Source organism: Triturus cristatus, chromosome 12 (genome assembly GCF_964204655.1).
Source record: "Triturus cristatus chromosome 12, aTriCri1.1, whole genome shotgun sequence".
NCBI classification, from domain to species: domain Eukaryota; kingdom Metazoa; phylum Chordata; class Amphibia; order Caudata; family Salamandridae; genus Triturus; species Triturus cristatus.
This window is the reverse complement of record NC_140595.1, coordinates 643364356-643389135: the sequence shown is the minus strand read 5'-3', so window position 1 is coordinate 643389135 and position 24780 is coordinate 643364356. Positions and strand designations below refer to the sequence as shown.

General features: G+C 45.1%; 2 protein-coding genes across 3 annotated transcripts in view; one reads left to right on the top strand and one right to left on the bottom strand.

The window, feature by feature from the left end:
- Window positions 1-2979, bottom strand: part of KLHL36 (kelch like family member 36) — a 31867-nt gene extending 28888 nt beyond the window's left edge. Inside the window, exon 1 of one of the 2 annotated variants that reach the window (XM_085639648.1) lies at window positions 2526-2979. In XM_085639648.1, the coding sequence (XP_085495774.1) occupies window positions 2526-2979 (454 nt within the window). The remainder of the gene's footprint in view (window positions 1-2525) is intronic. The other variant, XM_085639649.1, reaches the window with a different exon arrangement.
- COTL1 (coactosin like F-actin binding protein 1) overlaps window positions 2300-24780 on the top strand; it is a 70314-nt gene continuing 47833 nt past the window's right edge. The window contains exons 1-2 of the mRNA XM_085639650.1: window positions 2300-3130; window positions 4136-4218. Of these exons, the coding sequence (XP_085495776.1) occupies window positions 3054-3130; window positions 4136-4218 (160 nt within the window). The 5' untranslated portion in view covers window positions 2300-3053. The remainder of the gene's footprint in view (window positions 3131-4135; window positions 4219-24780) is intronic.

Below are 24780 nucleotides of genomic sequence, written 5' to 3'. Positions count from 1 at the left end.
TCCTGATGCCGTCTCTGTCCCTGAAGGCTCCTGCTCTCGTACCCCCATGTGTACCTCGGAGGGCAAGCACTCATGGCACCCTGTGAGCCCATAAACGCTCCTCCCCTGGCCCCTTGTATATCCCCAGGAGCAGCTGTCGAAGTGCATTAAAAAAAGTTTGGGAACTGTGATGCTGAGCGCAATGGGGGGCGGGTTGAGTGTGGGGGCGGAATCATGGGCGTGGCCCAAACAACCAAAATATTCTGTAAACTTTTCGGACATACACAATAATACACTGCTTAAATGAAAAATAAATTCAAATCAGTTTATCAGTGGGAAATGAATTCTGGTTGGTACAGTGTAGAATAGTGACTTGTGTAGGTTTAGTGCTACGAAGTCCCAGTCTGTAACAGAAAGCACTGTGAATATGTAAATCATTGTTTGAAACGTGCATTACTCACAGTATAAGATAGGCTTCTACGAAATGTGCAAAAAGATTTTAAGATAAAAAAAGTGCTTCCAAAATATAGATCTTTTAGTAATACCCAGACTGTAAATAGTGAAATGTTGTTTCATAACAGTCTTCTAAAAGCACATACTTCCCAGCTCAGCTGGAACTTCCCTTTCACTACCACTCAAAAAAAAAATATATGTTTCATCAGGAAGCTTGAAGTAATGCCATCAAGTAAAGCAAACACCGGCTTCCAAGCGCCCTCTACATGTGCAGGTTGACCAGTGGCACACATTTCCATTTCTTTCAGGCAAGCAGGAACCCTGGGAAAAGGCTTGTTTATCTGTCTGCGCCTCCTTCGGCTTCACAGCGCAGGAGTCTCCCTGCCTTGCACTTCAGCTGAAGCATTTCAGTCCTGGGATGGTTCTCTTTTCTCCAAAAGTAGGGGAACTGTTTTGCTTAAAGGTTCTTTAAAAGATGGGGTACGTCATGCCGCTCAGATCCCGCCCACTTCGACCACGACCCAGGAGACTCCTCCTCTCCTGACCCCTAAATACACCTGGAGGCTTCTATTCTTATGCCCCACTCCCACCCCAACCACCCTGTGTCATCTAAAGGCTCCTCCTCTGAAGTTCCCCTGTGTGTCCCTGTACACACCCGTGCTCTCCCCCCTGTCTTATTTATTTTATTTTTAAAGTTTTATATAGCGCTAGCTTGACCCGTAGGTATCAGAGCGCTTTACATACATACTGTAAAGAAAAACAGACGGAAATTGCATTACATAGTAGGCAGTAAGGAAGCAAAACCGGGGATAAAAAAAATACAGCATGGAAGATAAGGTGGTTAACACAGTCCGGTAGCCAGCTATCCTTGAATGTCAAGAGAGGAGTAAACTCGGATATTAAAGTCTAGGTTAGTTGACGTTGGTCAGGAAAGTATTTGTTAAGGAGATGGGTTTTCAGGTCCCTTTTGAAACAAGAGAAGGAGGGGTTGCATCTGATGACTCTAGGGAGAGCGTTCCACATCCTGGGAGCGTTGCCAGAGAACGATCAGTATTGTGTGGTTTTCTTTTTCAGTTTCGGATGAATAAGAAGGAGTGAGTTGGAGCTTCTCAGCGATCTGGATTGACCTGCTCTTACCAGTTTGTTGTTCAGGTAGTTAGGGGCCGGAGAGTGAAGGGTTCAGTGTGTGATGCAGGCCAGTTTGTAAATACACCTCCCTTCCATGGAAAGCCAGTTGAGGGAGTTGAGAGCTGGAGTGATGTGATCAAATCTTTTTTCTCCAGATACGAGTCGAGCGGCCATGTTCAACACTGCCTTTAGAGGGGCTAGGTGAGCTTTTGGAGTCCCTGTTAGGATGGCGTTCCCGTAGTCGATTTTAGAGAGAACTAGGGATTGGACTACTGTCTTGAGGTCATCATGGGGAAGAAAAGGTTTCAATTTCTTGAGGTGTTCTATTGCCATCTGGCCCCCATGTGTTACACACAGGCTGATATTCCCATGTAGCCCAGTCTATGTATCTCAGTAGACACCTACCCTCCTGCCCCCCTCCACCCTGGCTCCTCCACTCCTGCTCCAAGGGCTCAGGAGTGTCCTAGGGGCCCCTGCTCTCCTGACCACTGTGTCACTTACTGACTCCTACACCCCTGGCACCAACAGAGACCAGGGTACCCCTGCTCTCCTGCCCCTGTGTCACATAGGGACTCGTGCTCTCCTGCCCCCGCTGTCTGTGGGCTCTGCTCCCCCCTCGCCTCGGTCAATCAGAGGCTGCTCCAATCATGTCCCTGGGAAGGACCTGGGTGCGCCTGAACTCTCTCGTCCCTGTGTCACCCAGAGTCTCCTCCTTTCCGGCCCCAGGTACCCCCTGACTGCATACGGTTGTGCCCTGCAGCATTGTGTTACCTTCAGCCCCTTCCCGTGGCGGGCAGTGGTCAAAGATGTAACCCTAAATCTGTGTGTGAAGTTGAAGCCCCTCGCCCAGCAAACCCTACGGGGCAGGCGTGCGGTCCCGCCAGGGGTCGGCAGCCTCTCACCTGCCCGTCCTCCCCCCGCTCCAGTCCATGTTGGTGCGTTCTGCGTTCAACCTAGCCGCTCACCTGCCAGTGCCACCCTCCGCCGAGGGGCGCAGCCCCAGCCACGGGATCCCAGTGATGCCTTGCTGCCGGGGCGGGGGCAGCGGCAGGAAGCACTCTGGGAGGAGCCATTTGACAGCAAAGGGGAGTTTCCAACTGGCTCTGCGCAGCTCGTCACCGGCCGAGCACAGTGATTCCCCTGCAGCAGAAGAGCGGAGAGGCAGGGCCCGGGCAGGCAGCAGCAGAGCGGCAGGGAAGGGGTTACAGACTCTGCCAGGCCAGGGAGGGACCCGCTGCTAGCGCTGCTCTCAGCACAGCGGACCGCATCCACAGCACTGCCCGCTGCAGCCACCGGCTCCTGTCCTCTCTGACCACCGGCCCCATCCATCCTCAGACCCCCGACCATCCTCTGCTGATCCTCAGCATCACCCGTCTGGGTAGGATCCTCTCTCACCGCGGGTTCAATCCAACCATTCATTTATCCATTCATTCGCCGAGGTTAGATAACAACCCCTGCTGATACCTCTTCTGTCGGACTCTAGCGGTGCTACAATGGCTACGAAGATCGACAAAGAGGCGTGTAGGGAGGCGTACAACCTGGTGAGAGACGACGCCAATGGAGTGAGCTGGTAAGTACCTGGAACTCGGAGATTCCGTCTTTATTGATCTCTTGTTGGCTCGGGGTCTTTCCGTCGCCTTCTTAGCGCAGCCACACCCTCGGGTTATGAATTAACAACTAGACTCTGAAAAAGTGCCTTCCTATAACTGGCATCCTCCATTTTTATATAGTGCCTGGTATTGAAATCTAGTGTTTTTCTAAGCGCTGGACGTTTTTTGCAGAGAGGGGAATTTGGCACAAGCTGATGAAGCTCTTTGTACCAGATCACACGCACTGGTCAGATGAGTAGCTGGGATTGGAGCTTGGATTTCCCCCCTACTGGCAAAATTGCCAATTTGACTGCTTTGACTGCCACAGACACAAAGGTGATACAAAATATTTCATCTGCGGAACACCCACAAAAGAGCAACAAATGAGTTTACAGAAGTTTGTTGATCAAATACATCGTAACCAGGGACCCAAGGCCCTGACCTCACGCTCAACTGCTTGTTGTGCACGGCGAGCGCTACAAAGTATCACAGTTTAGGTACACGCTGATGTTACCACCTCGCACAGCCGCGCCCTTCTAAACTGAGCTGGTTAACGGCGCCTGAGGGCAGGGCGCGTGGCGGAGCGGAGCGGACCGAGGGTTTTGTCTCGCGTCCTAAGGCCCGCATTGAAACTTGAGAAAACACACCCCTTGAATCGCCGAATTACGGTATCTCCCCCTCTGCCTTAAATACCATTTAGCAGATTCCAACTGGCATGTCTATAATATGTTCTCATTTAGGCTTTATACCACCCACCAATCTAAGTACAGCGCTTCCTGCTTTTGCTACAATAGAGGTCTCTGCTTCTTGGAGCTATGTGCGCTATATCACATACCATCATATTTATATAATGTGTTATATAGCGTAGCTTTCCCTATCTTTGTGACCCCCATGTGCAAGTACATCAGCTGTAACCCCCTCCATGTACAATTCTCACCCCCCTCCAAACTGGCACTTGTGTGGACACATGTTCTTTCTCTCCCAAGGGTCACTTTCAAATACGACGGCTCTACGATCGTGCCGGGGGAGCAGGGCTCGCAGTACGAAGAGTTTGTCAGCAGCTGCACAGGTGAGGTCACCTTTTGATTAACTCACTATAAGGTGAAATCATGGCGTGGTTTTGTGTCCGGTTATTGCGGGACGTGCTCTCTGTGTGTGTGTGTGTGTGTGTGTGTGTGTGTGTGTGTGTGTATATTCTTGTCGTATTAACCTCACGCTTTTCTCATTAAGCTAACCTCCGTCTTGAGTGGCGAGTTTTTGTATTTGTAACTCTAGCGCTATACACTTAGGTTCTGTGGGCGCTTTCCAGTCAATGGCACGCATTGCGCAGGTTCGCCCTCAGAGTCTCACTAAAAAGGTGATAGGATCGTTTTAGTGGCTCGGACTTCACCCGCCAGGAAATAAAATATCAATCAGACACACTGTTCGCTTATTTTATTGCCGTAATGCTCAAAAGATTGCGCATGTTGTAAACTTTATCCTTATTTCACTGGAGGTCTAAAGGACATTGTGGCCTTGAAATTGCATTATTTGCAAACACCCTATACTTCTGCCCGTGCGAAAGCTAATGAAGAAGGCCACGTTGTGGCCTTGAGACATTATGCATCATATTGCGCCTTCATACATGCTGTCTCAGCTCTCTCCAAGCTGTCTTAGCCTAAAACATGTGGACGTGTGTATGTGGCATTGAACCTGGCGGTCCTTGTAGGTGATGTAGCGGGTAATGAATTGCGAGGCTCAGAATGGGGGGAGGGGTGCGATTTATTAGTTTGAGGGGTCCACGCTGAGGAGGCTGGACGGATGGTTAATATTGTAACTGGTTCATTGGAATATATTTCAGGAGCGATTTACACGGATGTGAGTGTTCTCTGTCTTATTATTAAGTATTGTATTGTATGGCTACTAATATAGCACTTTTCACATCCCCTGCGAGGCCTAAGGTGCTTTCCGATAGTTGTATAAAGCGCTACACTTCTCTGTAACTTCAAAACGCTCTAACCGTCTGAATATGTGTTTTGCGTGGGTGGGGATGTTGGATTCAAGCTGGTGTCCTGCCCCCACCCCCCGATATTCTTCACATGCACCCCCATAGGCAAACATGTCATTCTGTGCGAGCTAGACAGGCCAGTTTCCTGTTTCTCCCCGAATCACTTGTTCCTGCCCTTAGAGCTGGACCCAGAGCACCCCTCGGCCTAGACCCAAGCATCCCCAGGGCCCAGACCCAAGCATCCCCAGGGCCCAGACCCAAGCATCCCCAGGGCCCTGTCTCCATGTTTCATCTGTCTGGAAGCCTTGTGAGTGATCCGGGGTCCGTTTACTAGATCTTAAATCGGGGGGTGTTCAACATAGGGCCAACAGGGCAGATCCATGAAGAATTTCAGGTAACACAGATAATGTAAAAATTTTCCCATGTAGAGTAATTTTTCTTAAGATGTATTTTATGTTGATATCCTAAAAAAATCTGCACACACTTCCCGGCTCTCCTTACACTATGTTGGACACCCCTACCTTAAAGAAACAGTCCATCATCATGAAAGAGGGTTTGGCCCGAGGCCAGTGTGGCACAATGCCCTCTTGGGCTGGTGCTCAAGGGTGTGTCATAGGCCCAGCCGCCCTTTGTCCACTACAGCCGGACACCCAATATTTCATCCAGGATGCTTTTAACTGGGCCTGGATATAGGGGTATTATCCACCACTTACAAAAATTGGACTGGCCCCTACATGTCTTCCTGTGCCTGCTGCCGCGCAGACTAACAAAGGCCCAGTAAGGGGCAAGGGCCCTCGAGGTGGGGCCCCAGCAGAGTAGAGGCTGCTGGGTCCTTGAGGCTGTAATGCACCCAAGAGTGTTCTCTGTTTTTCATAAAGGGGGAAAAAAAATCGATTTACCCACTCTGACAAGTTGCACAAATATTTGTTATCATTTGTTCTTCAAAACATACATGGAAGGTGGCGGCCCGTTCAGTAAATTCACTAGAATTTTCTTTTACATTTTGCTGACACCACCTGCACTCGGGGTATCTTCCAGTAGCACGATAACTGGAAAGGTGTCCCCTAAACATACATGTGCTGTTTTTTTTCCCCTTCACTTTCTTGCGTTTAAAATAGCTTTTTATGAAATTACGCCTTCATGTTTTAATTCCATTAAGTTTCCAGAGTGTCCCATAGCCGATTTGCTGGAGCACACTGTGATTGACTGGAAAACTAAGCGCCTCGAGGCTCTTTTCGATGGCATTGTTAGCGCTCAATAAGTAACAGACCACATCATATACTGACCACTGCTAGATTGGTGAGCTGTACAGCCTATGTACTGTGTGTGCATAACTAAAGTTAATAATGCCTGCATTTACATATCGCTTGCCACCGAAGCTTATACACCCAGTGGCACTCAAGTTGCATATCATGACACACTTATTAGTGCAAGGCAGATCACAGTGTTTGCTTGTGACAGTGAAATTTGTCGACTTATTGTAAAGGACAGAGCAGGGAACTTGCGTGTGCACACAAAGTGAACTGTGCCAAACTTTAGTGCAAGGAGTGAGAAACTTGTCCCCTCAACCAGCTGAGTGTGAGTTTTCGTGTACAGCGCACCGTGTGATCGGAATCTCCTCAAGGCGCTTGGGAGAATTTAGGGCTTGTTTTTTTTTTTTTTTTTTTACATATAGTGGTTTTCAGGTTGAAATGTCCGAATTTGGGAGTTCTACTTTACTAGTCTTTCGAGCTCTCCTTACTTACCAGCCTTTGCACCTTAAAGCCACTTAGGCAAGTCCGTGGCCTATCAGCTGAGACAGCCAATATAGTGAGAAGTGTTTGGGGCTTGGGTAATCTAGGAGAAGATGTAAGAAATAACCAACAGGCCAAGCCACTAGCGATGACCGAGAGGTGAGGGCCACGCCCATTTCCAGGTCACAATCTTGCAAGTTCCTGGTCTTTCTATTCAAACCCCAGCTATTGCAATGGAGGGAGCTCAGGCGATCAGGTCCATTTGAGTAGTGATTGGGTGAGGTGTTATTGGTTGGCTAAGGCCAGGGCCACTGGAATTATGAGACATGTGAAGACCAAACTATGCGGTAGGGTTGAGTAAATTATGTGGCAATAAAAGTCCAGTTGTGGAGCATAATGCAGCAGATTTTGTGGTCATACTCATTATTTTGACTTTTTTTTTACATCTGTTAACACTGTCTGGGCAAAAGTTTCACCATCCTCATGACTCCTGTCTGACTCCTAAATACAGCAACAAGCAACGGAAAGGTGATCAGTCAACCTTTGCCAAGGACCTTCCACTGTGCTGCAACACGTGTTGCCGCGTATGTAGTAACTTTTAATCTGTTTGATATTGAAATAATTTTTTGGGGGGGTCAAAATCTGCAAATTGTACAGCAGACAATGGATTATGTGACAGTCACAGCAAATCCATAATTGTGAGGAAAACGCCACAGACGCAGAATTGCAGAATTCCAGTCTGTGTAAGGCGTGTCTGTCCGTGCTCAGACAAGCCCTCCAGTGAGTGTTGGGGCCCTGTGCTAGAGGCTTCTGAAAATCCACGCACCGCTCCTGGGTCCCCAGGAGCACACTCGCCCAATGCTGTCTTTTTAATGTAAGCGAACGGCAAGTTGCATGCTGGGACTTGTATGCTCATAGAGATATAGGAGCAGCAAAGTTTCAAGTCCCAGCTTGCAAAGTGCTGGAGCTAAAAAGCCATGACTGGGTGAAGATGCAGATGGCAAGATGGGAGCAGGAGGGTGTGATCTTCAGATTTTCCAATCAGGCTGGCATATAATGTTTAAATGCATTATACGACAAGCGGGGTGCATGAGATGGGCCAGAGGAGCAGTGGAAAGGGAGAGGAATTCGGATTGGTAGGAGTACTAAGTGAGAAAACACAATATTTTGTAAAATAAAAATTTTTGAGGACTTTCAAAACTGAGTTTCTGTCTGTGCATGTAAAATTTCCTGGTGAAATTCAACACACATCACCATACCCGACTCAAAGCACCTGTACACAACTATCCATCAGAAACAACATTTATTCGGGACCGTAACACCCCTACCAGCCACCCCCCCACCCGAAGCTGCGCCACTGGATGGGAGCAGTGGGAAGATCTGGAGTCAGAAATTATAAAAGGGCATTAAGACTTTAGGTTACTGCGTATCTGGAGGCTTCTATGGTGGAGAGTGACACAGGTGCTAAAATAAAATGTTTATTTGTAAAGCACACAATGGCTCATGGTGCTGAATGATGGATGTTTATTGTCGTACAACTCAATGATACTTCTTTGATTGACCTCAGGAGGATGAAAGCATGAGCGGGTTGTAAACGTAGTGTCACACATAGACCTCTGCAGCAAATAGTTTACTATCCCGAGCCATCGGACCCTCGTTTTGTGCAGTAATGCATGGCTGTCAAATAGCACCTCGTGTCACGTAGCACCTTGACCCAGTCCTAGTTTGTGAGCAACAGAACTTTGCATGCTGGACTTTTTTCAGTCCTTCCTTATTGATGAATTTGAAACCACCAGTTCCAGAATGCAACCTGCTTCCAATGTTTCGGGATTGTTAGAAGACAACAGTGCCCGTCGGGTGCGGCCGGTACAGGGTAGAGCAGTGGGGCGGGGGAGTCATATATATAATTAGATGGGATAGGGAAAATGAAATAAGTTTATAAATAAAACCACTTACCTCGCGCTCGCCGCATCGCTGTGCCTGGACTGCCCGTGTATTACAAGGCATTATTGCACGGGTTGAGAGTGCCTCCTTTGTAGAAGGCAGTAACCTAACTATGTAAAACATCAACAATTTGCACCTGATGCGTCTAATTATCAGCCAGTTGTTGGAATCCCATTCCTAACCTAAACCTTGGAAAAAATAGTTATTGTGCTGATGTCACCACACTTGGAATCTCATAGCTTATAGTAAGATATCCGACCAGGCTTTCATCCTGGAAGAGAGACCGAGTCACCACTAGGGGTCGCAAGAGAAAGGAATTTGAGGAGGAAGGACCAGACCCAATCATCACTGTGCCTCTTGGAATTGGAAGGGCGCTTATTATGATGCCCTAACTAGTTTAGACCTTGTTCAGACCTGACTTTGTTCAGGGCGCACATGTACTTGAGTGATCAGTAATGTAGTGACAGCCTCACCTGTGGATTATACGCGTGTAGTTCCTTGAGAATATCTACTTTGGACGGTGTTGGAGGGATAGCTCAATGATCTGTACATCCCTCTCGTAATAATCCGGCAAAGCTCCTTGCAAGGCCAACTCAGACATCCATGCTTCCGAACGTTGATAAAATTAGTACTGTGAGTGAGTAATAGTAATATCTGCTCTCTACAGCACTTAGAAATGGCAGAAGTGCAGTATGAAACACTAGATAAAATCACATGAATACTTAATACGTATTCCAAGAAGCCACTGCATGATATACTACTATAGTGGTGCAGGTTTCAAATATATGGTCAGGTTATCTCAAAAAGTGAGGTCACTTGGCTTTGTGCTCTGTGAGTGAATGACCTTTGAGGCACTTGTGACCCAGTTCACCTGATTACATTTACTCTACTCGCAGTCTAGGTAACCCTCAGACATTCCTAGAAGAGATGGACAGGGTAGTGATAGCACTACCTATTATTTACTTGCGGTTGGACTATTGCTATTGTATGTTTGTGGGGGCTGTAAGGGTAATGCTAGGACTGCTGCAGGAGGGTCCAAAGCATGGAGGCTTACATGGGGTATTTCCACTGCATTCTCCTGAGCTGCATGAACTGCAGTGGCTCATATGTATGGAAACATTCAGTTTAGGCTCCTAGCTTCTTTCTGTAGGGTTATTTATGGGGCCAGATCATGAAAAGGTACATTTCAGGATGAGATTTACAGGACCACTACTGGTAGGTAGATGCTGCAAGGGGAAGATGCAAGATTTTGAAATACCCTTTCAAATGAGAATGAATGAGAAAGATCAAGAACACACCCCCTTTCAGGAAATGTCTACAGACATGATTGTTCCACCAACCAGTTCTTCAGATGTTGCACGAGCACCTGGTTCCCTGTGCAGGTGATGGACTTGCTATGGGCTAGAAATGGCTTTGGCATCGCACATGCATGCAAAATGGGTCTGCTGGCTGCTACACTTTAGTAGGGGCATATCTTTGGGGGGAGGGGATGTTTAGGCTGTTACACTCCCCTAATAAATGTTTTATTTAATAGGTAGTTGGGTACAGGAGCTTTCAGTCAGCTATGTTAAGTTGTCTGTCGGATCTCATATGGGGTTTTGAATACTCCGACAAAAAACACACATACTCTGATCTCTGTTTTGAGGGTCTTAAAACATGGTTATTTTTCAAAATACTGTGTTGAGTCCCTCACTATCTGCACTCCTTTACCTCTCCGCTAGTCCTTAAGACATGCACTGCTTCCCGTATAATGAGAAAGGTGATATACCAGTGTGATTTTCAGAAAATCTAAAGCTCACCCCCCCCCCCCCCCCAGACTTGCTGAACAAGCTATGCCCCTCCACATCAGGACACTGTGTCGGAGGCAACAGAGGTAAAGGTATGCCTGTAACTTCCAAGGCGAGCTATAGGTTAGAGGTCGCACAGGCCCATGTTGTCAGTGCTGCACTTTTCCTTTTACAAACCATTGCCATCAGTTGAGTTAGTCAAGTCCCAAAGATAGTGTGGACCTGGTGCAGGCAATATTGGGTCGCGTGCCAACCCGCACTATCATCGGCACACAGAACCACATTTTTTACTCCAATATGGTAAAAGGAGGACAATCCCTCATCCATAGTATGTGGTAGGCTTCGTCATCGAGTCCGCTCCTGTACCAGCGTACATCCCATAGTGGATTTGGGAGCGCTCAGTTCCTATTACTACTTGTACTGGAGACGTGTGTGACCCTGCACTGCTGTCATGGAGATCCTTCAATGTTCTTGCTACCTGTGCTGGTACAACCACCTGTTCTTCATAAGTACACTGCCCTCTTGTTCGCCTTGGTGTGGTGGTAGTCCTGTAAATGTACCTATTCTAAGAAATAATTGTGCAACAGTGAGGAACAGCAAACTTTAGCATGCCCCCGCGCTTACCGCAAGATTATTAATTCTCGGTATTCTTGTAAACACATCTTCATGTCTCAATACAAATGTCAGCATGACTCTGTGCTCCTTAAAGGGGTCATCCAGCAAATTCTGTCGCAAAACCTGTCAAAACTCAAGCAGACAGCCTCCAACAAAGGAACACTTTGAAGTGCATATTGTTGCTGATTAGTAGAAATGCAGGACTGGCTAAAGAGAAATGTGTTCTCAGGGCCAGACTGGGAAGCCCTGGACATTTTCTCGGACCAGCCCCTGCCTATCCCCGGGAGGCTGGAAATGCTTGCTTGCTGCTTTTGTTACTGGGGGCCGATACTGCAGCTCTGCTGCAAAACGGGTCCCTAGTAACAAGACCGCCCTCCCCATTGCAAATCCGGCCGCCACCCTTCCAGCCTCCTGGGGAACCGCCCGATGCACGGTTTGGCTAGTCCAGCCCTGTTATTTTTTCTGCACTGGATGACCCCTCTAAAGCCCCAAAAATATGCAATGCAATCATCATTATACTCAGTCGGACAAAAGTAAAGCAGTCGGGTACTTGCTTCCATGCTGTACCCCACCTGAAAAGGCGTTCGAGGCAGGTGGTCACTCAGTAACCTATCTTCATCTGGTGACTCCTATTATAAACTTTGGTTGTGTTGAGTTGTTTCCTTAACTTGGAAGGCAGAGGAGACCTCTGGTGCCATGCCACACTTGAATTACTATAACACAATTTATCGTGGCCTTCTTAAGAAACTGATTGCCAGGCTCTAAAGACTTCAGAACCAGGCAGCCTGAATGTGCCTTAACCTCTGTATGAGTGACCATGTCAAGCCCGCCCTGAAGGCACCTTACTGGTTGTAAGGAGATAATAGGATCTGGATCCTATTAAACGGCCTTTCCATGTTCCACAACATGTACCGGGGCAGAGGACCAGCATACACACACACACACACACACACACACATATATCATTTCATTCAGTGTCTGCCATTTTGATCAAGCAACGCTCCTTCAAGAGCCTAAAATTTGGGGCAAGAGTCCAAAATTTGGAGCAACCTCAATCTAAGATCTGAATCCAACCACTGGCGGATTAGGAAACCTCTGAAAACTGAACTTTTGAGACTTGCTACTACACCTTAAAGGAGGAGGGACAACGCCCACCCTCCCCCACGCTATTAATGGCCTGGGGAGTGGCTCACATGCTTTGTCCCTGGGACACTGCAGGTTCCCTGCCCGTACCAGCGGTGGCAGGGAAACTTGCATTGGCTGCTGCGTGGCATGAGCATTTTTAAAACTCCTGCCAAATGGGTTCAAACGAAAAGTCTGCTCTCGGCAGCCGGGAGCTTTAAAAATGCTCCCGCCAGCTGGGAGCAGACTTATGATCTGTTTTCGCGCTCGCACTGATGTGGGCAGGGAAACAGATCAAGATATTGCTCCCCCAGAGGGAGCAGCATAAATAGCTGCTCCCTCCATACGGGGAGCAATGCCGGCTCCCGCAGCTTGCTGAAAGCTGGCTGAAGCCAAGGGTGCTCTGGGGCTCCTATTGGGGCTCCCAACGAAATGCATGGTGGATGGGCAGCAGAGCACCCACCTATATTAAACTGAGGGCCGGTGGCTTGGGTCCCCGGGGCGAGAATAATGGATATATTAGAAACCTGCCATTCTGATCAAATAACACTCCTTCAAGAGGCTAAAACATGGGGCAAAAGTTTTAGAGTGCAGAATGTGGAGCAACGTCAGTCTAAGATCTGAACCCAACCACAGGCGGATAAGGAAACATCTGAAAACGCAACTTTTGAGACCTTCCTGTCGCTGGCCTCTCTCAGGGGTGGGGGCCAAAGAAGTCTTGACACAGTTACCAGTCATCCCATAACGTAAACCACTTTTTTTACCTTTTTTATGTTTAAATTCTGTGACCCTCATCCGCGCTCTCAAGTAACCACTATACAAAACTGCTAAATAAATAAATATGTGCAGGCTGGACTGAGGCGCAGGCTAGCTGCCGACAGTGTGCCCGCCCCCTGTAGGAAGTAACTGATTACTAACCTTGTAACACAACAATAGTTGGAAAGAGAATTTCCTTCCCTTTTCTATTTCCTGCCGACACCCAGTGTGGACATTCTCTCTGCCTCCTCTTCAGGCCTGTGTTCCAGCAGTGAGTTCTGTCCTTCCTGAACCTTTCAGTGTGTGTGACCCCGCGAGCCAAAGAATAACATGTGATGACGTGGCAGTCCCTGTCTGAGTGACAAAGTGCTCCTTAATTTCCAAGGGCCTGGCCACTGCTAACCTACATCTTTATCAATCTGTTATCACAGCCGGTGCAGAGACCCACAAAACCCTGGATTTTGCATATCTGTGTGCAGTAATGTGCGTTAAAGTACCCCGTAATTGCGATATTGCAAGTCACTGAGGAGTCCTGTGACCACAGAGAGTGCTGTTAGCTTCTCGTGTGCTGAATTGACTACCTCATGAGTGGATCTCCTTTATTTAAGAGGCGACCATTGTTTTCTATTTTTGTAGGGGGTGTAGGAATGTAAGAATATATTTTTGTGTTGTGTATCTATTTGTATTGATGTTTAGCTGTTTGAAAGAAGAAAATGGATTGTTAAAATATTGATGACTAAGAATCAGTATAACTCAGTTTCAAAATTATTTTTTATTAATAAGAAATATAAGGCATCACATCATTGTACAGCAAGTGAAATACAAGTCGCACAAAAAAGAAGATACAGTACACTTAATGAATTGGGTTAAAAAATAAAAGCTCAAAGAATAATTTAAAGATTGATACATATACTAAAATATCAAATAATATAGGAACAAGTAGGGGTATTTTAGGGGGGTTTTAAAACTTCTTGTTGGGCTGGAAGGAGCCTAAATGAACAAAGAGCACTAGCACTTAAATACAGCGTAATAGGCGACCATAAATCCAGTCTTTTCGATGCCAAATGTATAGGGTATACTAGAATCAGTATAACTAATAATGAAAACAAATGAAGATAACTAAAAATTCTTTTATAAAAGATGTGCTTGTGGTATGTGACTCTGTTTAATTCCTATTTAAGAATTGACAACAGGACAGTGCACTGTTCATAAGGAAATATAGAGTTCCTTAGATGCTAAAAGATAGATATATTTTATTCTCTATGCCAACTTGCTTCTATGTTGTGCTTAGTATTTCGCCCGGGTAAAGGAGGGTGATTTGGGTGACCCCCGATTTTTTTTCTTGATATATAGTTAGCTTGATCTACAACACACACAGTGCAAAACACAAACGGATGTGGTGTTTTTTTACTCAATAAAAACAGTTGTTTATCAAGTCTACGGGACTTATATGTTTGACCTTAGAAGGATGACCTACAATGGCCGTGATTCCAACCTGTGACTAAGGGGTCCCTGCACCAGAACCCGACATTGATGGGGATGAAACTCCGAGGTAGATTTCTATGTTTATTGGCAGGGCCGGACTGGCCGTAGCGGGCACTGGGCAATCCCCCGGTGCGCCGCACGGGTGGGGGACGGTTTGGGCCCCTGGGGGCCGTTTTTGTTACAGGGCCGTTTTTGCAGCATAGCTGCAAAATCGGCCCTGTAACAAAATCGGCCGAAAACCGGCCCTGGCAAAGAGCTCGGCCGCTCCCCAAGCCCTGGGGGGCTGGCCGAGCACTTTGCCAGGGCCGGTTTTGGTTCCCAGTCCCGCCCTGTTTATTGGGAGTCAGAAAGGACCAACAAAAATATGCCTGGCCCCTCCCCCTTCTTCAAAACCTGCCTGCTCATGTTCACGTTGGGGCCCTAGGTTTGATCTGATGCAAATTGAGTCATTGACCCCTCATCTTGTTGAAAGGGGAGTCCCAATAAGGCTTCACGGCCCATAAGGGATGTCTAAAATGGACTGTAATAACCCAACTATCACCCTTTTTGTGGAGAGTTTGTAATCCATTATTATCAAATCTTTCTAACTCGGGCTATTGCAGAGCAGAGCGCTGGCTCGAGGAGCAGCGTCGCGCTGGAGTTCTCTTCTTCTGAGAGGGAGGAAGCGACAGGAAATGAATCCCATATGTGCACCTTCCAGAGGCATCACGAGGGTGACCCGATTCAAAGGTCAAGATCACACAGCGCGGCATCAGCTGGCAACTGCTGTGCTTTGGGATTGTTGTGTTTGTGATCGCTATCCCCTTTACTGTTCGAACGTTAGTATTCTGATCTTATGTGTGTATTATATTGTATCGGTGCAGCTATATATAGTGCTTTCCATTCCTCTTGCGAGGCCTAAAGCGCCTTCTGGGTGACTGGACGCCATTATTTTTTATAGTGCTTCGGGCCAATACAACCAGGCTTGGTGCAAACAGTTGTTTGTGTACAAGTTTCGCATAGATCCAGAGGCCTTTCACCTCACAAATATCACCAGGTAAAGCCTGACACCATCTCTGCCGGGAAATACCCAAATATTCGACATTTTCGCAACTTGAAAGGGTAAAACATGCAATGCGATACCGGATGTCCCATTCCAAGCTGCCAAACTCGGACGGAGGACGTTCTGTTTGCACCTGAGAAGACTGAATCCTGCGGTGTGAGCCTATCACTGGGCGCCCCCCCCCCCCCCCCCCGCACAGGGCCTGTGTGGTTTAAGCCTAACATTTTCATTAGCTCTGATGCCGTGATGTTTTTGCTTGTAGTAGCCGTGGGGAAGGAGATGGTGGTGTCAGTTGGCTGCATACAGCATGTTTCCTCCTGTTTAAGTGTGAAAAGAATGTGTTAAAATTCAAAAAGAAAGTGCCTGCACATATGTGAAGAATTCTTTTTTTCCCAATTAGAATGTGGTTCCTTTTTAATGTAGTAAGAATTGGACTGCTTTTTAGGACATTCAGTTGTATATCGAACACAATTTTTCCTTTGTCTGTAGGGTTGAAAATATTTCGAAATAATCGAATTAGAAAAAAACCCACAAAAATAAAAAAGCAGGCAATATATAGAACAGTTCATTTCCACGAAATGGTGTGTATCCCTGTAAGCAGCCTCGATGCTGGCATGTGTTGCTGATGTTGGAGGGTCTCTGGCCCTCTACTAAAGTCTAGGAGTGATGGTGAGAGATTGGTCATGTCCCAATGTCTTCCCAAAGTCTTCGAAGATGGTTCAGTTATGGATTTGTAGGGTTGTTTCTGTGGGTGCCCTCCATCTCCAGAGCCTGGAGGCGGATCATGAGATTGTGGGTTGGCTTTGGTGACCTTCAAGTATTGTAATACAACACAGCCAGGGTTATTTTAACACCGCATATTCCTGGGGGGTTGCTGCTGCATTGCATCTTGCTATATGTATTGTGTTAGGGTTCCTGTTAGGCCACCATACCTGGGGGTCCTGGAATCTGTGACCAGAATGATTCTAAAGGGGAAGAGGTGTATAGCTGGGAGGGCTGCAGCAGCCGGGACAGGCCGCAATAAAAGGACACACACCGTACTATTCGCTTCTTAGTGGTGTATGCAAGAGCTCTTATGCCACTACCAGCTTCATTGGCCGGTTTCGATGTGTTTCTTCTCTCTTGATTGCTCTGATGTTTTTACCCTTCAATTGAATTTATTTAAAATTCAAAGTATTTGAGAGGAGCGAAATTCCACCTTTAATGTTCCCTGTGACCTGTTTCTCACAGCACAGTCCCCTGTCTTCACAAGTACCTTTCTTCCCTTGTAGTCCGATATCTGTCGGTTTGGAGTTTTTGTCCTCTACTTGGGTGTGGAAATTTCGCACATTTTTACTGTCTACTGCAGACAATTAATCCCTCTGACCATTGTTTATATATATATATATATATATATATATATATATATATATATATATATATATATATATATATATATATATATATATATATATATTTTTTTTTTTTTTTTTGTAAGGATCACAGATTTCTAAATGAGCAATGGTTTTGGTAAATGACCCACACATTCTTCACCATTGGGTAGATATTTGCTTTATCTGTTCCAACTTCTAGATCAGGCAGATTAATTTTGTGGAAGAAGGGAGCATGAAGCATGATAAAGGGGGGATGGATTTAGGGGGTTCACGCAACCCAGGTGGTAGGTAGGGCTTCTACAACAAATCTCAACATAGGTGGGCATGTCTTCAGGTAGTGACTGAAGTACCCATTTATGCGACAGAGTTCGCATGAGTTGTGATTGCGTTGGAATTTGGGCTCCTGCATGGTGAATCCGTGGAGAGAAGCTTCCCAGGCCTGGTGCTCAAGAAGATTCGCTTTCATTACCCCTAGAGTGAAAGACTACGTGTGCCTTCTTGACATGGGTTGAATTGTGCATAGGAGGAAGTTCTGTGCTTCAAGTTTTACAGCCCCACAAACGGGGGCTAGGGAGAGAGATTTTTGAGTAGGACAGACACCATGACATCATGGGCACACATGGGGGGGATGAGTGTTAATGAGAGATGAGTGTCAGGGGATAGAGACCCTGGCATCTGGGGACACAAAGGTAGCGGAACGGAAGATACATGCAAGGCCGACATCGATCCAGGTGTCAGGATAGACAATCGGGGAGGGAAAAAATGAATGTGTGGAGGAATGAGTCCTTAAATCTTTTAAACTAGTCGCTTTGGAATTTGAGTGAGTGAGTGTAATTTAATGTTTTGTTATTTCATTTTCTAGTAACTGAGAAATATCAATGCAAGTATTGTATTTGACTACTGTAGATTAGCTGTCTTTGCGCTGCAGATTGTAATTTTTTTGGGTCTTTGGAATGTAAAAAATATCTTCAAATGTTGTAGGCCTATAAGGGAAAATTCTCAATAAAATGCGCATGTTTGTTAATACCGTAAGCAGTCTCCATGGACAGGACTGTTACTTGGTTTTCATCTAACATTCCTATCTTAATGCTACTGAAGACCATAACAGGGGCTTAACGGGTATCAGGAATTTTTCCATAAACTCTCTCGATTGAGATAAGTGCAAGGGTTTATCTGTAAATTTCGCATATGTGGCGGGGATCCTTCGGATTTTTCCAATAACTGTGTATAAAGAAATGTTCTCATGGGTTTACCTGTAAAGGGCCTATGGAGGTGATCCTAGGAGATTTTTCAATAATATCGGTGTACGGAGACGATTCCAAGAATTTTCCCATACATTATGTATATATGGGGTTTTCCCATATATTGTGTCTATGAAGATGATACCAAGTATTTGTTCCATGAATTATTAATATGGAGATAATCCCAATGTTTTTCCATAATTTCTGTTAATCAATGAAAGCATTGAAGGACAATGGTCTCTTTCTGTGCCATCGAGCCAAACTTGCTAAGGCCACAGACGAGGAATGAATTACCACTTTTAGTTCTGGCCTGTTTGGACTACATTTGAACCGTATGTCGGTGGTTTTCTTCTCGCATGCCTCAGTTTTTGGGTTTCGTTCTGGACACTAAGCAAGATCTGACCTCATGAGATGGGTGTTGCACGATGGCCTCAGTGAGTCAGCTGAGATGCTCCTCCTTTTGAGGAATGTGTGACCAAGTCGCTTGACACTCACTTTGGAGTGAAACACCTTGCATCCTGGGAAGATGGTCATTGCAGCCAAGACCTAAAGGTTTTCATTTTACTCCATTGATCCGATGTTGTGAATTCCTGGACAAGTGTCACGTGCTATATTTTCAGTCACTGTCTCAGACTTCTCTGCCAACGCTCCACTCCGGGCTCCACTGCACTGCCTCTCCCTCCAATTATATGTGAATATTGCTTCGCAGACGGGTCCCCAACGCCTTCAACTGCAGCCAAGTTACTGATGATGCTGGCTTATAAGTGGTGATGGACAAGAGTGCATGTTTATTGAGTACTTTTCATCTTCTATAGAACTAGCCTCCTATCGAGAAAGCACAATTATGTTGACAACAAAGGGTATTTTTAGAACTTGTTTTAGTAAATACAATGTAGAAACTCTGAAGAGCCCAGAGGAACATGGTTCTGCCCGAACACTGTTTCACTGCATATTTTTTTCCATAGACTGCGGAGGAGCATTTCTTATGTAGTTAAATTTGTTCCTTATTCCCCTGAATGCATGGTTAAGCTTGTAAAAAATGCATTTGCATCGCTATCAGTGAGAATCATCATGTGTGGGTGGTTTGGTGGTGGAGTAGGCCTTCAATGAAAAAGAGATGGAATGCATTTGATCCCTTCTGTAATGCTGAGCTCTCACAAACAAAAATGGGTTCAGATGTTTTTTGTTTTTTTAACGAAAGAGTAAAAATGTCATTTTTGGCACTCCGCAGCTATGGGGTGGGAAACACGTTTGGAACTATGGTGCTTATTGGAGATGCTTAACTTCTTTGCCCTAGGCATCAGAAATATGTTAGTACTAAGATACAGGGCTTCTTTTGCAGTCGGGTATTTTCCTTGGTACTGCTCAACAGTGCCAGATCACTGGTTCAGACGATGCAGAAGCACAATAATATGCATTACTGCTACGCGTAATATGTCACTGGTACATGGATCCTAAAAATAGGCGTGAAGGCGCCCTGCAAGAACTTTAGGACTACTTGGAGACCATTGTGTGCTTGAAGGCTTCCAGTGAGCTGCATCTGACCCTTACAGACAGAGATCCAATTGGCTTCTGAAAATCTTTTATAACTTATCAGGCCTTGGCTTCTACCAATTATTTAAAAGAGCCAACCAGAGACTAAAGATCTGCAGCTATCTATGTGACTAGATGCAATTAGAAATCCAACTTCCCGGTCAAATTAATCAAAGACCAGGCAGGGTTTTATTTGGAGGTAAATGTAGCCCAGGCCCGAAAAATATTTTTATAGCAGCCCCGTATTGCATCCAGCTATTTCTTTCTTCCTTAGCAGGCCTTGCAACAGATTCCCGCAGTCCATGAGGGTATTTGCAGTATTCCCATGGCCAGTTCATAGTTTAAAAAGGATGACCTCAGACCTGTGACTCAGACATGTGTCACTTATTTATTTCATCTTGCATCAGATTGCTGTACTCAATCAAGCTGTGCAGGCTGATCCAAAGTACAGCAGCTGGAGCAGTGACCAATTTCTGTGTGTCATTGCAAGGTCTGACTTCACTGCATGATCTACCAGTCAGCAAGCCGTCTGTTGCAGAAACCTTAGCCTGTAGGCTGTTAAAAAATTACACAGCACCTTCAACTATTGTTTAATACAAAATAACATACATCAAAGAGAAAGACGGAAAGACAATTGTTATTTCAGCTGACCAGGCCTCTCGTTAGAAAATGAGCAGTAAAAGCTAAGAGCTAAATTCATGTAAAATCCACTTAGTATATTTACACAGTTTCTCTCACTGCAAATAAATGTAACATGACCACGTGACAGAAACTTTACATTCTTAGTGAAAACCTGTCTGGTGTGCAGTTGTCAGGATCTTCCCCTTAAGGAAGAAATATCATTCATATACACAACACTGGCTCTAATTCTTACAAAGTCCTTTACCAGATTTGAAAATGGGGTTACGCTACAGTAAAACGTGCATTGTACAACATCGAACATTATGTCTTTTGGGCCTTCTAAGACCATGAAAAGTTTGCGATTAATACAAAGCTATGGGAAGCTGGAACACACAGAAGGCAACATTGATATTTCGTACATATATGATTGTTCGCTTTGTTCTTCATAGGTGTATATGAACATAATACAAACATATTTTAAGTACTTAAAACCGCATCAATCCTAGAGTTCGTCAGTCAGGGCAACTCAACAAAAGTGAAGACGCAAAGTAGTGATCACAAGCACAGCTCTGCTACGGAGTACTTCTCTATGGTGGAAAATAATTGCAAAGGACAGCAGACATCAATACATATCCTGCTGAAAGAAACAGTAAAACCTGCAAGCTGTCCTTGATCTGAATATTGTCTCAATAAATCTCAAACCCATCCAATATCATTGTTCTCGGATTTAAAGGGAACTGGCATCACTCTGCGAACTGATAGGCTTTCAGATCAAGCCGTGCAAAGACTCAATAAAATAAATCTGATGACTGATTGCAAACCCAATAAATCTTGAATACCCGGTAAACCAGTCCAAAGCAAAGGCATGGTAGTTTTCCCTCGAGGCTTGTACGCAGAATGGTTTCTACCCCCCTCCAACCTCTTTCCCCCCCTCCCCCCGAGAGCAACATCTCACCGCTCCATATCCTATAATTTGAGGATAACAAACCCCTTGCTTTTGTTCTTGTTGCTCTTAAGCCTGTAATCGGCCAATGCCCCCATGGGCACACTCGTCCTGATCCATCGCGGGTTGTGTTCTTGCAAGGTTTTGCCACCCGAGAGTGAGTGTGGTATTCTAATACCTATAGTAACGTATGAGGTGGGTCAAGTGTGTTTTTAGGGTACCCTGACCATCCAAAGGTTGAATACTTAGGCTAGCTACACAGTTCTTCCTCAGAAAATCATTGGCAAGTTGCAAAGGTTACACACCCTGGCAAACAGGATATGCTTGCATCTTTTCAAGCGTGACAGCCACAGTATCCAGTCAGCCCTAAAAGCACTTCAGTCCAAAGTGAGTAATTGGTTCAAAGTCCTTTGTACTGTTCAGAAAGCCAACTCAGGCAAAACACTAACATAGCTGCAGGAATTGGCTCCATACTACACACCAATCAAAAATGTTCTTACAGCGACTCCACAGTCAATCAACCAATGCTGCTTCAAGTAACTGAAACACGGAGGCAGATCCTTTGAGTCTTGAGCCCAAGCTGTAAAATTCCTTCAACACAAACTAGAGAGCCGAGTCAAACTAGACGCGGTTAAGGAGACACATAAAAAATGGACTTTTCCAACTTGTTTTCAGCGTAATTTCTTGCTGTTCAGGGTTCATATATGAAGAACGGCGGATATTATCCATGCTTGAAGCAGACGTCGAAACTTCCAGTGCTCTGCGATCACCAAAACACGACACACTGCACTTTATAAAACTGCAAATCAATAAAATGAATATATTCCCTTTTCACAAAAATTACTTTCTATGAAAAAAACCTGTTAGTTGTTGCTTACGAGTTGCATAGAGCTTCCTAGGTCACCACTGATGTATCTGAAAAGTGTAATGACACGCCTTCTGCAACTAGTAGTAAAAGACTATGCCCTCTTGTATGTAAATAGTGCTAATCGACATCATTGGCCCCATGCTTTTATGCACCCAAGTGAGATTATCAGGCCTGGGCGAAATTTGCATTATTTTCTTTGTGGAAATTGTGTGAATTGGCCAACAAAATCAAGTGCACTTGCACGTTATTACACCAAATACCAGCATTGCCATTTGCAGTATTTATTTTATTGTAAAATGTGCCCTTGCGTCCATTTTTGGCACAAGCATACATTTTCACACAAAAAAAGCACACAATTACATGTGATGCGGATAACTGCCCGCATTCGGATTGTTCATATTCTTCCCATGTGCTCGCGATATAATTTTTTACCCGAATGAAGTCTCAAATTCATGACATGGTGTAATCCCAGGCATTTCACATAAGAATTGTAATGTGAAATGCTGGAAATTGCATGAGATCAGTCTGTCATAACTGAAACTTTACCCAGGCAAAGAGATCATATGATTTTGCAATATGTACTGAATGCTGCCCGGAGATGTTCACTGTATACTCCATGTATTCTCCCTCCCTGAGAGTGAGCAGTTAATGCATCTTGCATAGTAAAGAACTGACATTCATTCGGCCTTTTTGGCAATGATCCATTGTAGTTCATGAGAATTGTCCCAGGACTACAATACCCAGTCGACGGGCTTTCCCAGAATCCACCTTCCTCTGTACGTGGACTGTCGGCTTCTGTGGAAACGTGATCCCACAACTGGTGGCATGAATCCCCAGGACCGCAAAACAACAGCAGCCCCTTCTCTAGCAATGATGTCCACAGCCCCATATAGGTACTCGAGACAGTATATTCAGCTGAGTCTCGTGCAACGCCGCTGCCTCTCTCCCATGCCATCTATACATTGTATCTACTATTTGGAGGTAGGGTGGTAATCATTGCAAGTCTGCAAGCCTATTCCAAAACTATATACTGCCTATAGTTTGTGTATCCAATGTAGGTGCGGGATGGCCAGACCAATGCCATATTTTAAGAATAACCACTGACTAAATAAATAAGTTTCAATTAGATTCATTGTATTTATGTTTATATGGCTAGCCTTAATATCAAGAACTATGTAGGACAGCCCTGGTCTAGAGGAATAGCATTGGAACCTGATGAAAGCAGAGGTCACAGCTCAGAGTGGATCATCTAGGGACACTTGAAGTTCATTCACTTCCTCTCCAGGCCACACACTCCCAACCCTGGTGCTCAGTAGAGTCTTTTGATCTTCCTGCCCAGCGCTCTGCTTTACTCCTGGGTGTCGTGCACTCTGCCGGTCACACACAGCTCTATTCTTGAGTACACATGGCATGGCTCCAGTTGGTTTCTGTAGAGACAGCAGCATTAGAAATGTTAAGGCCATTAATTTATTTTCATACAAAGGCTAATGTGCCCAAGAGAGACACAGAGGGTATCAAATGTTAAATGTCAGAAGGGCTGTTTTTCGTGCATGTAATGAAAGAGGAAGCTTCTACAGTACTCTACCCAAAGGGATTGTCTCCATTGAAGTGTGAGCTTCCTTAGTTTTATGTGTGACTTGCATTTTAATGTTTTCCATTTACATTCATTTCACATCTTTTATTTTGTTTGTATTTAGTTGGTTCTGGTTTGTTTTGTTTTCACACTTTTTATATATCAAAACCTTTTGTTGGCAGTGAAGTGAATTTTGTTTCTATTGAACTTTAAGTGGTGTCCTTTTCCATAGGCGCATATCCAGCATGACCCCTCCATCGACAATCCCATTCTTTTACTCCCCTCTTTCCAAGCTCAGCCTCCCACAATCTTTCCCATTACTTACCTTCCTCTTTCTCTGTTCATTCACACCCTGTCCTCCTTGTATTCCCTCCTTGTTTTTATTTCTTGCTACAGACCTTTTTAGCTATCTAGGAACCCTCGACTACTACATTGCTGAAAGCCTGGGAATCCCATTTTTAGCATGCTATGAACATGTATGTAGCACATGTTCTTCTCCTACTACTGTAACATACCTACCCTAAATGTGACTAGCTCTGATACCTGCTTGGGTCTTGTTCGCGCTATACAAAACTTTATAAATGAGTAAAGTATTACAGAGCGAGTGGGCTTTGGGTCTGTCCACTTCATACCTTGGCGTTCATATGTTTTCAGGGTTTCCAAATTGCTTAGATATTCTAGCCATCAAGGCATTTCCTTGGAGTAAACATTGTTTGATGTGCGTTACTATTGGCTTGGTGATGGGCTCAAGTAGTCCTTTTTGTTGGGCTATAGAAGCAACACTTGTGATTTAGAGTCCGGGTTTGGTCACTGATATTTAACTTTATTGACATGATGACATTCTAATTGTTGGTTAATGCCTTTTATTCTTAGGAAGTTCTGAATGTCTCCTTTTACAACTGGATAAGTCAGCTTACCAATTGCCCTTGTGCATTCCTTTGTTTTACCTTACTGTCATGACAACATATTGTTGGATTTACACATTTTTTTTTCTTTGTTTTGTTTTGT